At 44.9% G+C, this 14,597-nt stretch overlaps 1 protein-coding gene across 4 annotated transcripts in view; it reads right to left on the reverse strand.

Annotated features, from left to right (window-relative positions):
- Nucleotides 1-14,597, reverse strand: part of REXO1 (RNA exonuclease 1 homolog) — a 71,660-nt gene that overhangs the window by 14,603 nt on the left and 42,460 nt on the right. For 3 of the 4 annotated variants that reach the window (XM_038383813.2, XM_038383815.2, XM_043502433.1), the window contains exons 7-11: nucleotides 13,664-13,787; nucleotides 11,884-11,997; nucleotides 9,097-9,234; nucleotides 5,752-5,865; nucleotides 3,721-3,794 (exon numbers count right to left, since the gene is read on the reverse strand). In XM_038383813.2, coding sequence (XP_038239741.1) covers nucleotides 3,721-3,794; nucleotides 5,752-5,865; nucleotides 9,097-9,234; nucleotides 11,884-11,997; nucleotides 13,664-13,787 — 564 coding nt within the window. The remainder of the gene's footprint in view (nucleotides 1-3,720; nucleotides 3,795-5,751; nucleotides 5,866-9,096; nucleotides 9,235-11,883; nucleotides 11,998-13,663; nucleotides 13,788-14,597) is intronic. The other variant, XM_038383816.2, reaches the window with a different exon arrangement.

The raw sequence follows: 14,597 nt of genomic DNA on the forward strand, positions 1-14,597 counted from the left end.
CTGCCATTACATGATGCAATTGAATGGGCCTCTTTTTCATTTGACTGTTTCTCATCAGATCCTACCCATATATTATCATCTTCCATCCTCTCCTCCTTACTAGGACATACACAATCACCATTAATAGATCCTCCCCTAAGGGATGTCTCTGTCCAAACCATGTGCTTCTCCTGTTGGCTTTCCCCCAGCCCTTAGCTTAAAAACTGTTCTATGACCTTTTTCAATTTTAAGTGCCAGCAATCTGGTTCCATTCTGGGTTAGGTGGAGCCCATCCTTCCTGTATAGGCTCCCCTTTCCCAAAAGTTTCCCCAGTTCCTAATAAATCTAAACCCCTCCTCCCTACACCATCATCTCATCCACGCATTGAGACCCTGCAGTTCTGCCTGTATAAGTGGTCTGCGTGTGGAACTGGAAGCATTTCAGAAAATGCTAGCATGGAGGTCCTGGACTTCAAATTCTTACCTAGCAGCCTAAATTTGGCCTCCAGGACCTCTCTCCTATCCTTCCCTATGTCATTAGTACCTACATGTACCCCGACCACCGGCTCCTCCCCAGCACTACACATAAATCTATCTAGATGCCTCGAAAGATCTGCAACCTTCGCCGCAGGCGGGCAAGTCACGGAGCAGTTCTCCCGATCATCGGAAACCCAGCTATTTATGTTTCTAATGATCAAATCCCACATAACTATTACCTCTCTCTTCCTAATAACTGGAGTTTCCTCCCCCGGAAAGGTATCCTCAGGCGAGAGGATACCATGACATCATCTGAAAGCATGGTCCCAACTATGGGATCGTTTCCCTCTGCTCCAGTTGGATGTTCTCCTTCCCTTTCATCTTCTTCAACAGCATAGAGGCTGTCAGACCAGGGGTGGGACCTTTCTACTGCGTCCCAGAAAGTCTCATCTATGTTCTTCCTATTCTCAGTTGGCTTCTATGGTTCTCTAGGCCTGGCTACCACCTCAACTCTCCAGCTACATGCCCACAACCAACATGGCTGCCTCAATACCTCATTTCCTCCATACACCAACACACCTCACTTGTCTCTGGCTCCTCCTTGTCCCATGAGGAATTAAATTACATCTGGCACTAGGTTTGGTGACTGGGCACAGAGAGATTAGAAGTCAAGGTGGCTGCATAGATGAAGAGATCCAAATTGATAGGTTAATCAAAGCAGATGTTTAAGAGGTACCCAATAAAAGCAGAGAGAGTTGCATGTTTGCATAAACAGGTGATTACTGCAAATCAGACGTGCTCACAGTGTAGGAAACTGCACAAATAGGAATGAACTATACAGCTGTGCATCAGTGACTGTACAGCAGCCCCACATTGCCAAAATTTCTCCTCTATATCTGTTTCTTCAAAGCCATCACTATTCCTGTGTAGCTTGACCATTTCAATGCAGTCAATGGCCAGACCTGCCAGCACTGCATCTGTGCACACATATCAGGTTTATTTTGCTAAGAAATGGGAGGATGCAGATAATTACAAAGACTAGTCACTGGGTATCAAGTGAGTTTTCTCTCCCTCAACTATGGCTGTAATATAACTGGGGTCAGTAAAATAACCTAACAGATTTGCTGGGACCACTGATAGCTAATGGCTGTCTAACTGTCTTTTCCCCACACCATCTGGGAGTTTACTGTCCCATGCTCTCTTACCTGCAGTTTTTAGATGGTGAGGAGAACCAGTCCTCAACAGTTACCATGAAGTACAGCAGTTCCAGATGCACATTTATAGGAAAGCTAAAGTCATCTGTGCAGCTACAGTCTGCCATCTGCTGTTAGGTTTGCTAATTGCAAAGCAGCTCAAGGCCTGTGTACCTCTACTATGTTTGGCAGGAAAAGATGTAGAAATTTCACCAGGAGGAGAACAGCCAAATATCCCATTCACTTATATAGTGCCTTGGCCACAGCTATTTGTTGTTTACAATGCCTGCCTTCAGAGCTGCTGAGAAGAGCTCACTCCCCTCTCCTTCCAAACACGCACGTTCTACTTTCCCTCATCACACACATGCTCTGCTGTCAAGGGATGCTGTGAAAACTCACCTACTTTGATTGGAAAACAGAAAAGAGATGACTGTTGTGTAGCAATAGAACAGCAGCAACCAGGAGATGGCGGTTGCAGGAGGATGCCTCAATCCCAGAAAGCCCTGCAGCAGGCTTCATGGAATAAGAGGCTACTAGGGTGATTGAATATTTCTTGAAAGGCTGTGAAGTTTTATGGCTTCAGGTGGCCTCAAACAGCAGTAACAGAAGCCTTCAGAGAAGTCACGTTTCTATAACGTTTTGTCAATGTCTTCTGACTTCCCCCCACTGTATTTTTCCTTAAATCACTGTCAGATATAACTGGTTATTAAAAAACATTGTTTCTTTTCTACTATTTGAGTAATAAAAAATGAGAGAGAACAAAAGCCTAGTAAATTTAGTCTGTGCCCTGAGGGCCGGGGCAGGATAATTCTGTACAGTACACACCCCTGAAGCCTTTTCTGTTTTGCAAAACCTTGAGTTTTACAGCTGCCCTCGTACTTCCTGGCATCAACTATGGCTGCCTTTTGTTTGTTTTTCCTTTGCAAGCACTAGAATCAGGTTAACAGGGTGCACAGAGCTCTCCAGTCATTACTTTATCATTACTGCAGGGCTAGCCAAGGGCCTCAAAAACAGGGCGGGAGAAAAAGACATGGGGCATATCAGACATTTTGAAGTTGATTAAATTTGGGGCCCAACAAAACTCGATAAGTCCCTTCTGTGTTCCCTCTTGCTTTGTTCTAGAACATGTTTCTTTGTCTGGAAAGAAAATATGTAGCAACAAGAGAGTACAGAGAAGCCAGTGAAGCAAATGATTGAGAAACAGCTCAGCAGACCCAACGGGAGGAGCTGATGGGACAGGGGTGCTCGCTTTAGACAGTCATTCATTCCCAAGACTGGTCCTATGCCAGGAGTAGGATTCCAGTTATAAGTTGCACATTGAAAAAGAGGCACCTTTTACAAACTAAGCATTTGGGAGCAACGCTCTGCTCTCTGGAGCAAGAGACCAAAGCTCGATTCCTGAGCTGGTTTCTTACCCACTTGGATTTCAGGTGCTAGCAATTTCAGTTACTGTGCCCCCAAGATTTGAGCAGCATTTATGGGTTCCAAAAGAACTCTCCCATCCAGTACTTTCCCAGAGGGGGGGGGGGGGGGAGTGTTGAGCACTGGTATGGAGGAGGACAGAACAAGCCAGGGTAATGAAGGTGCCCTGTAGAGGGCTGAAACCCCATACTCCCCATCCGTAAAACAAGAGTGGCTTTTATAAGCATGTGAGGAAGGGAACGCCAAGTGAAAAGCTGTGTGAGAGACGCTAGTTCTGTCTAGGCTGCTTTGTGCTACATAGTTGTTTCCAAGCATCAGTAATAGCAGTGACTGTACTTGTAGTTCGAGTGCACCAACCTTCTCAGCCTCCCTTTTACTATAGCTCTAACACACCCTAAAAGCAGACCAGTTCTGAACTCCCTGAAGTTGTCATGCCTGGGGGTTTGCCTGGAATCATTTAGTCAAATTCCAGGCACAAACCCCTCCCTTGCCACATGATTTTTTAAAGAACATTCCAACCTTTTAATAACTGAGTACATTGAATACATAATCGCTTTCCCCAAAGAAACCGGTGAGTCTTTTGAAAGCATACACAAGACAGTAAGCGACAAATCATCAGGGTCATGGAGAGAAAAAAAAGCACAACTTACTTTGGCCACCTGGCATCCCGGTGAACCCACAGCTCCTGAACAGCAGCTGTAGTGTGTTTCCCAGCCCCCAGGCACTGAAATGGTAAGAGACAAGAGTCAGATATCAGAGACAGCAAGGAACCTTGTCAGCTAAAGGATACATCTACATGGCAAACACATGCTAGATCTGCTTGAGCTAGTGCCTAAAAAGAAAGGTGTGGCCACAGTGGCCCAGGCGGCAGTTAAGGGTAGCCACCTAAGTACAATCCCACCTGACTCCCTGGGCATGTGCTGGGATGTCTACCTCGAGGTGCTGCCATGGCCACGCTGCTACTTTTAGGCACTACTGGAGCCGAACTAGAGTGTTCATGTCTACCTGAGCTGGGCATTAGGCCTCCCAGCTGCTGTGTAGACACAATGCAATGCTTTCAGGATCATTTGCTAAAATTTCTAGAGCAGTTAAAGGAAAAGATTGAGGAGTAAAGTCCCCAAACCTAGAGGGTTCAAATCTTCCCCTCCCAGTCAGTCCGAACCAAGTTCAGCAGGAGGGTGCCAGCTTTGTTGTGGATCTAGTTAGAAAACAGGCTTGTGAAACAGAGGTATGAATGATGAAGGCTCTATGTGCAAAGGGATATTTTGAAAGCTACAGCAAAGATTCAAATTAGGAAGGCCTCTCTCTGGGAAAGAATTCAATTGAAAACACTGTGCTCTTTGGGGCAGTGACCACTACTCTGTATTGTTCACATAGCGCCTTATAAACAAGGACCCCAATTGGGGCCTCAGGAAACTACTGTAACAACAATAAGTTCAATAGATACAATTAATCCATCGGGGACCAGCATTATTCTTAATAGCTCTTACTTCCACCCATCGGTTCTCTTCCGACAGTTACTCTTCTAGAGATAGTTTATCTCTAGACTGGCTAGTGCATCCTTCTGCCATACACTGCCCTCACCTGCCCTCTAGAAAGGAAACTAGCTTAAAGGCATTACCCATGAACAATATGATCAGCTTGTTGATAGAGCGAGTCAGCTCTGCCCCCACCAGTACAGTACATGCCTTTGCACTGACTCCAATAAATTATAATCATTTTAGAGTTGGCCTGACCTATTTTGAAAGCTCACAAGACATTATCCTAAAAGGAGCAATGGGTTTAATAAAGGAAGATATAGATCTAGGGAGGTAGGGGGAGGGGAGAGAATTACCATAGGGCAATACAAAATCATAGAAATGTAGGATTCAAAAGGGACCTCGAGAGGTCATCTAGTCCAGGTCCCCTGCACTGAGGTAGGAATTAAGTATTATCTACACCATTCCAAACAGATGTTTAGTCAAACTGGTTCTTAAAAACCTCCAATAATACCTAGGGAGTTTGTGGAAATTTGTTCTTGGTGTTTAACTACCCTAACAGTTATGAAATTTTTCCTAATGTCCAAACTAAATCTTTCCTTGCTTGCAATTTAACCCCACTGGTGGCGAAGGAAACAACTCATCACCCTCCTCTTTATAACAACCTTTTACATACTTGAAGACTGTTAATCAAGTCCCTCCATAGGTTTCTCTTCTCCAGACTAATCAAACCCAATTTTTTTCAATCTTTCCTCATAGGTCATGATTTCTAGACCTTTAATCACTGTTCTTGGTCTCCTCCGGACTTTCTCCAATTTGTCCAATCTTTGCCAAAGTGTGGTGCCCAGAACTGGATGCAGTACTCTAGCTGAAGCCCTATCAGTGCTGAGTGGAAGAAGTACTTCTTTAAATTAAATCTTTGCTACAGCTGCAACGTTACGTTTCATGGATCACACCACCACCTGCTAACATTGTGTTTTGTCAAGTCCACTCTTTTGTAATGTGTTGCACCACCAAGTGGCAAAATTACATACTGACAATTTGCAGCTACAGTGCACAACTTTGGTGAAACCCATAGGAAACAAAAAAATGACAAAGCACGAAAACAAATTGGCTTTTGGATTCAAGTTTAACAACAGGTCAGATGTTAAATGGCAAAGTACAGATAATGTTTTGCTGACACCTTCATCAAAGAGACTTTACCTCGCTGCTTGCGTAGCCTTCCCCAGTGATGGAGACACTCCTCTTTGCGAATGCAGTTTCCAGATGCGGAGACCATGTATTCAGTACCACAGCGGCAGCAAACCCTGCATGAAGCTTTAAAACAAGGGCAGTTAGCTCACCGGAAAGTCTACATTTCAGCCAGTTTAAACAGGGCAATCAATAAGTTAAACTTGTTCCTATTTCCAATGTCAAAAAGAAACAGGAGACAGCTAAGCCTAGTGTTTAGAGCAGGGACAACTGGGAATGAGGCTGCCAGAATTCATATGCCCCATCAAAGACTCAGGTGGTGACCTTGTGAAATTCAGTCTCTAGAGCTCAGTTTGTCCATTTATAAAATGGGTATAGTGCCACTTAAGTACCAACTTAGAGATGTTAATGAGGCTTAATGTTTGTTAATTGTTTTGCACTCTCAGTTCTGGCCTAGTACACACACATCCTGCGTATTTTGAGAAAGCTATACAACCACAATAACTTAGGAAATATCCTGAACATGGAAATACAGGGTTAGGGGAAATTTATTTATATATATATATATATATATATATATATATATATATATATATATATATATATATATATATATATATAGATATATATAATAGTACACACACACACACACACACACACACGAACACATGGGCTAAGCCAACTTTGCAGTTGAAACGTTAGCTGATTTTCCTGAATCTTGCATGCTGGAATTTTCAACCTTAACGCTGCATTAATGTTTAGGTTTTGCATTTAATTTCTCTGATTTCACAAAAAAGAAAAAATGTAAACATGAAAAATGTCGTTTTAGTACCATGGCCTGTGTCCAGATGGCCATAAGCATTTATGGGCACTCAAAACCAAAGCATGTGCCAAACACTCCAATCCACTTTAGAAACTGCATAGCATAAAGATGGAGAAAGGTATTAACAGCACATGTGAACATCATGATTCTGAAGTTCCTAAAACTTTATAAATATTGAACCAATTTTCTTCAAACTCAGCTTGCATTTTTTCCTCATTGCAAACTGTAAAACAAGCCTTGTTTGAATCTTCTAAGTAACAGGTATTTGAAAGCACAAAGTCTCCAATTAGAATATACAGGGAAAAATGAATTCTCTCCCACCCTAGTCTCATCAGTCAAAAGGGGGTCAAACTTATAAAAAAAGAAATTAATCTTGGGCTGAGACTAAGTATTGTAAATTTCAGCTCAAGAGGAATTTGAAAATGTTAAAAACAACTAAAAAGGCTGCAGAGGAGAGAAAAGGTTTAGAATGGAAACTGGAACAGTCTTAACTGTTGCATTTCCTACTAAAAATGCGGTAACACCTTTGCAGGCATAGGGAAATGCAGCTCCCTCTGGGGTCAAACATGACACTAACAGCACACCACAAACACATCAGAATAGAACTTCACAAGGTATTTAGGATAAGTACAAGGTGAATTTTACCATTTGGAACTTGGCCCAAATCCCTGGAATACTACCCCTGTTCTTTCCAGAAATGTACCATAGGATCGTTAATGACCACAAGTGATTAAAAAAAAAAATCAGTTTTGTGCATCACCTGAAAGGAAGAATGCCCCAAAAAAAAGTGCTGGGTGATTTTCTGTTGTGCTTTCTGCATTGTTCACTATTAAAAGACTACAAGGGAGATTCCAAAACCAAAAAGTTTATAGCAGGACCTCTAACCTCAATACAACAATTCCTTGCATTCTAGTCTGAACAATTTTCCCAAAAGCACTATATCATTTTAGCTAACAGGTCTGTACAGCCTTGGTGTCCTTATTTACTTTATATTTTCACTCAATAGGTTGTAACAACATAATGATGTATGTTTCCAATGGCTTAAGTTACTGACAGCATCAAAACCAAAGTTCCCAACACACCTGCAAGAAGCTGCAGAGACACACTAGGTACTATGAACTCTGGACTACGTGAGGGTAGGTGATCAGTCAGCTCAGAAGATAAAGCATTTAACAAATGCAGTACCTGATAGCATTAAAGCCAGATAACTTCAATGCAGGATGCAACAGTATTCACAGTACAGAAGTGGCTGCAAGGTGTTAAATGGATGAACACTTAACATGCTTTAGCCAGCTATCCCTCCATAACCAAATGACTGACTCCACTGAACAAGATACCTCAAGTCCCTTTTTTGCACTTATAAATTCTGATAATGCATTTATATTTTTCACTTTGGTCTGACATTTTACTCAATCTATAGGACTCTGGTCTCCTCTTAGTTTAAAAGAGGAAGTTTAATTCCTCTGAATGAACACCATTTTTCCGAAAATCAGATCCACTGCTTATTCAAGGGCCTTTAAAATTATGTGTAGTGGCACCCCCAAGTGGCAGAATTGGCACTATTCTAAATCATGCTGCAGTGTTACTGGGGACCCAATCAGGCATCTCCTGCTGTTTATTAAACCACCATAGCAGTTCATGGGAGCTTCAGTCCTAGAGTAGGTCTCCCTCAATTCCCTTGGATATGAACTTAGTTTTTAATGCCCGCATGGAAACCCCTTAGGCAGCTCCATGAAAGGCTCTTTGTGAAACAATTTTGTCATTTGCCTTCCTCAGGGATGGCCTAAAAGCCCTGGGATAGTTTGAATTCCAACCAGAGACGGTCACTATTTCTGGAGAGCGTGAAGTAGATAGGCAGTTCAGAGGACCTGCGGGATGAGAGGAAGGACAAGTGGAAACTCAATTACAATGTGCTCCACCCTAATGCTGAGGTCTAGATACTTGTTCCCAAAAACACAGAACCTTTGCTGCCCTGAGGATTGACAGAACACCAGCCAAAGCTGGATGTCAAATCAGACACCTACATACGCTAACCTCTGAGGAGCTAACATTTTTTTTTTTTTTTTTTTGAGGTTTATATCCCAGTCATGCTCCATGATGCAGTGGAGAACAAGTGACTGCAATCCTGGCCATTTCCTCTGAGGACACGTGAGTCAGCTGGCTTAGGAAGGGATACCAAAAGATTCTTGCCACTGACAGCAGCTAGAACCACCATACAAGGCATAGGAGGCTGTGGTGAGGCCAAAGGCCCCTGTAGTGAAAATAGTTCTTGAGGACATGAAATCTTAGGAACCTCTGGTTCATCAGAAAGATAGTCATTTGCAACCACCCTCACCTCCAGTATGAAGGGGCAGCCTGCAAAAACACTGGGTCCCAGCATACGAAGCTCTATCCTGATGAAAGTGAATGACCACATGCTGGGATCTGCAGTGTCCTCAGGCTGCACCTGAGAGGGTGGCTGCAGGCGGCATGGGACGTATAGGTGGTACTTTGGCTAACAAGCCTTGCTGACCACAATAGCCAGCGGAGCTTACAGTCAGTTGTTTTCTTCTCTTCCACAGTGAAAACAACAGCACGGCCGGCTTTCTCTGGATGTGGCATTGGGTAACCATTTTCCTTCAACTGCTCTTCCGTCAGGAGATACTCCTTCAGTCTTCTGAATAAAGCAGCTCCTAGGTACCAAAGGAAATGCTGATATCGCAACACTGAAGCAGCAGGAATACCAATCATCTTCTATGCAGCAGCCGTGCTGCTCATCACATCTCACACAGAGAGTCCCATTGTCTCAAACTTGCTTCTACATCTTCTGTTCAGTATTTAAACAATTCTAAGTCAAGGAAAATAGACTCCAAGGCAATACTGGGCACATACATATATGACCTGATTTGTAGAGTTGTTCAGCAACTAATTTTAGGCACCTATGTCTCAAAATGTTGGCTTAGAACTGATAAGGCATTCCAAAATGGAATTCCTCTGAAGGGTCAGACTTCAGAACATCTCAGTGGCTAGAGCAGAGGTGTGCAAACTACGGCCCGCAGGACCGTCCTGCCTGGCCCCTGAGCTCCTGGCTGGGGAGGCTAACCCCCGGCCCCTCCCATGCTGTTCCCCCTCCCCCGCAGCCTCAGCGCACCGCACCATCAGCGCAAGAGGGGGCTGCATTGCAGGGCCAGGGGAGAGCAGGAAAGGAGGCTCACCTGCAGCCTCAGGGAGCAGGCGGGTGGCGCGAGCGTGGCGAATGCAGGCGGAGGACTCAGGAGGAGCACCGGCCAGCTGCGCAGCTGGCCAGAGAGAAGCGGCGCTTTGAAGGGGAAACTGCCGCTTCTTTCCGGCTGCCCCTGCTCCTCCTGAGTCCTCTGCCCATGTTGCTAGGGCCGCATTCTGAAAGGGGCTCTGGAGAGGGGTTCCAGGAGGGGGCAGTCAGGGGACAAGAAGTAGGGGGTTTGGATGGGTCGGGGGTTCTGAGGGGGGCAGTCAGGGGGTGGGAAGTGGGAGGGGGTGGATAGGGTTAGCGTTTGGGCAGGCACAGTCTTCCCTACCCGGCCCTCCATACAGTTTTGGAACCCCGATGTGGACCTCAGGCCAAAAAGTTTGCCCATCCCTGGGCTACAGTGTTCACTTGGGAGCTTGATACATTATTTCAATCTTTAAAATGTTTTCATCATTATATGGTTAAGTGTGCCAAGCAACATGCCTTCTACCACATCCCTTGGGAGACTACCCACAGCCATGTAAGATCTTGCTCTGAGGATTTTTTCCCTTATATTCAGCTTAGGTTTTCTTTTTGTTAATTTCATTCCATTATGCCTAGTTATAACTCCTTATACCACACTCAGTAACTCCCCTCTATGCTTTGTGTTCATACTCTTCAAATACTTGAAGACACGTGGGTTTCCTTTTGATGTTCATAGAAGATTATGGTTGGAAGAGACCTCAGGAGGTCATCTAGTCCAACCCCCTGCTCAAAGCAGGACCAACACCAACTAAATCATCCCAGCCAGGGCTTTGTCAAGCCTGACCTTAAAAACCTCTATGGATGGAGATTCTACCACCTCCCTAGGTAAGCCATTCCAGTGCTTCACCACCTTCCTAGTGAAACAGTTTTTCCTAATAGCCAACCTAGACCTCCCCCACTGCAACTTGAGATCATTGGTCCTCATTCTGTCATCTGCCACCACTGAGAACAGCCAAGCTCCATCCTCTTTGGACCCCTCTTCAGGTAGTTGAAAGCTCCTATCAAATCTCCCCTCACTCTTCTCTTCTGCAGACTAAATAACCCCAGTTCCCTCAGCCTCTCCTAATAAGTCATGTGCCCCAGCCCCCTGATCATTTTCGTTGCCCTCTGCTGGACTCTCTCCAATTTGTCCATATCCCTTCTGTAATTGGGGGCCCAAAACTGGACACAATACTCCAGATGTGGCCTCACCAGTGCCGAATAGAGGGGAATAATCACATCCCTCAATGTGCTGGCAATGCTCCTACTAATGCAGCCCCATATGCCGTTAGCCTTGTTGGCAACAAGGACACTCGGTTGCTTACCTGAGCTACACAGATCCATTTAAGCTTTCCTCATATGTCAATCCCTCCAGCCCCTTAGTAGCTTTTGTGGCTCTTCTCTGATCTCCCCAACAGCCTGTCTACTGCACATCTCTGTGCACAGTCGATTCGACCCAACAATAATAATGCCGGTGGCACAATCCTTTGCATACAATTGAATCTTTTAGTACAATGTTGGCAAACCATTTGAAAGAGTCCCTACAGAACATACGGAGACATATGAACACTGAACACAGACAATCTCCCCTTACAGTGACGGACCCAAAATAACCACACGCAAAGCACACCTTCTTTGCAGGGGGCAGGAAGGCAAAAGCAACCCCCAGTGCTGAAAATGGCAAGTCAGTGATATGGAGCATCCAAAAGACATCTGCAAATCCAAACACATCAGACGAGATTTCTGACCACCTGTTAATGTGACATCAAAGCCATATGGGCAGCATCAATGAACTCACCTCAAAAGGTAGGGCCCAGAAGAGGGAGGGCAGCTTGAGTGCACATCAGCCAGAGGTCAACTCCTTTTTCCTCAAGGGCCAGGGGTGGATGCCAAACATGCCACTGGAGTGAATGAGCTTGCAGCTCTTATATAGACTTCAGCACCCAGTATAGGTTTTGCATCGTTCAGTAAGTGATAACATGCAAAGCGTTGACCCGATGATGATCACGTTGCCTCATGGATCTGCAAGATGCCGCCCTCCCCTATTCCAGCTCTATGATACTCACACCTCTGACTTGCAAGATATGGAGCTAGAGAAAAAGGGACTTACCTGTCAAGTCCTCCGCCCGCAAGTTCCCTGACTGGTTTAGCGTAAAGCTCGTCTTAGCTGCAAGTTTCCCTCCTAGCACAGCTTCGTGGGACACCACCTTCCTGTTACTGATCTCTGCCGTGAGAGGGGAGAAGAGAAACAGGAATAAAGGATCAAATCCACAGCTGCCACCTTTCAACAGTAGAATCTTTATTCCAGGGGTTTGGGGCACAACACACAGTGGGAAGCTTGGGTACAGACAGGCTGGGTAGCTGGAAAAAGGATGGTTCGATTTACTCTCTTGGAATTTCTCTCTACTTCAGGAGCTAGAATTTGTTTGGTGCTTTCAGGGCCGGCCTGTTGGTTGGGGAATCTGTCACAGGAAAACTGCTGCCTATACTGTCAGCCTACTGTGGTTTTGTCAGGGGCAGCCAGGATGTCTGTACAATTCTATAGTATAATCCCAGCAGCCGCATGCTCGCTGCTCTACACCACTCAATCCTGTGTGATAGGAGAGCACATTCTTGTTCGCATTCCGGGGACATTGCAGCCACGCTGCAGGCTTTATTTCAGCCATGGGAACCATGCCCTCTTCTGCTGCACAGCATTCCCATTTGGTGGAAACAAGTAGTGAGTAAAAGTGGGCAATGCGGAGAAGAGAACCCACTACAGCAGCTGTGTAGCTAGGAAAGCGAAAAAAAAGTTCCCGAGCAGGGAGGAGGGGAAGAATTCATCTCTGCAACATTTCTGCCAAAGACACCCCGCACCTCCTTTACTGACAAACGGCATCGCCAAGCCCCATCAAGGGGCCCAAGACACATCCCACGCCACAGCTTGCAGCTCTAACACCAAGTCCCTGCTGACCAGACTTCCACACTGAGGGCTTGTCTACACTTACCCAGGGATCCACGGGCAGTGATCGATAGATTGACCAGAGATCACTCTCCTGTCGACTCCCGTACTCCACCAGACTGAGAAGAGTAGGGGGAGTCGATAGGAGAACGTCTCCTGTCAACTTTGCGTAGTGTGGACCCCGCGGTAAGTAGATCTAAATGACGTCGATTTGAGTTACGCTATTCACGCAACTCAAATTGCGTAGCTTAGATCAAATTTCCCCTGTAGTGTAGACAAGTCCTGAATCTTTCACCCATCTTAAAAAAGAACCTCATTGCTTGGGAATATGTGCAACACATTAGATAATGGTTCACAGGTGCTTTTTACTAATCATTAACTGGCAGCTCTCCAAAAGGACAGCCTCCCGAAGTTCAGCCTGATTGACTAATGGCTGTGAAAGGAGTGGGGGGGCTGGAGGGGGGAAGAGAAGAGAAGTGAAGGGAGGGGGCTGAGATCAGAAATTTTTTTCTCAAGAACAGCACAAATTGATTGTTTAATGTACCCTCTCGAGAGCCAATAATGAAATGTCTTAACCCTCTTCTTTTCTCTCTTGAAGCTTAATGTGTGTAACAGATTTCTGCGGCAATGGACAAGTCTCTCACTTTGAAGGCACCATGTGAAAGTTACTCCATTAGCAAGATTTTTCGTTTTAAGAAACTTGTGCTAAAAAAAAAACCCATCCTTGTGGCATTATCTCCATTTAGGTATAGACAGCCAACAAAGCATTGCAGGATTTTCCTCTTGAGGAGGTCTATTAAAGCTTGCAAGGCTATAAAGCTGACTCGAGTTGCTTGCCTTTCAAGCCTAATGCATCTGAGAAATGGCTCTGTCTTTTCAATGTGTTTCACTCTGCTGTCTCTAATCCCATCATGGTTTTGCATTTGAAAATCCACAGTGCAGTACGTACTGTTTACACAAGGCGGGGAATTGGGCACTAGACTTCTTAGCTTCTTTAACGTGTTCACTGCCACATTCAGGTAGATGTTCCGGCTGGTACTGCGTTCATAAGCCACCTTCTCCTCTGACAGAGCCTGCAAATAATGTAGTTTGTTACCACCTGCTCCTTTATCACGTTCGATTTTAGTTGTGTGAGAGAGTGTGATTCTTCTTGAACACAGCGCCCTCTTGTGATAATACAGTGATTGTCCATACAACCGGCACCAACAAAGGGTTTCAGAAGCAACGTGCCAAGATACAAGACAAGAGACACTAGTTCAGAAACAGTCTTGGGTCCTCCTACTTGTGGGGTAACAGTGTTAACAGCAGGTCATGGAGGGGATGCATTTGAACTCTAGACATTGACAGCTAGATTCACAGGGCAGCCCTGGACGCTGTCTTAGTAAAAATTGCTCACTAGTCCTCCTGCAGCAACATGAAAGCACAGAGTTCTGAAGCAGGCAAAAAGGGAGATTATCCAGAATCGCTGATAAGAACCCATTCACCCTCAGAACCATCCCCTGGTTGCAATAGGAACATATCCTACTGGGAGTGGGAAAGGGGAGATGTCACAAGAAAAATCCTCACAGTTTGTTTTGCACCAGACATGTGTGGCATATGTTATTTTGAATTTACCCAACTGACCTCAGTGGTCAGGGTTTCTGAAAGTAAAGCACATGATTCTCTAAACTCTGCCTCAGGAAATACTAATGATACGTTAGCAGGTTACTGTGAGGCTCCTTAAAATCAAGGCACCGAGACTCAATAGTGAGGTAACATGAATTATGAGCTTTACAGATCATGTCTGCACCATCTGCACATCTGTATAGACTAACAATCTCCAGAAGGCCTTTACCAGCATACTCTGGGTTCAGGATAAAACTTGGAAAGGATTTTCTAGAGTC

This window comes from Dermochelys coriacea, chromosome 25, assembly GCF_009764565.3.
Source record: "Dermochelys coriacea isolate rDerCor1 chromosome 25, rDerCor1.pri.v4, whole genome shotgun sequence".
Lineage (NCBI taxonomy): Eukaryota > Metazoa > Chordata > Testudines > Dermochelyidae > Dermochelys > Dermochelys coriacea.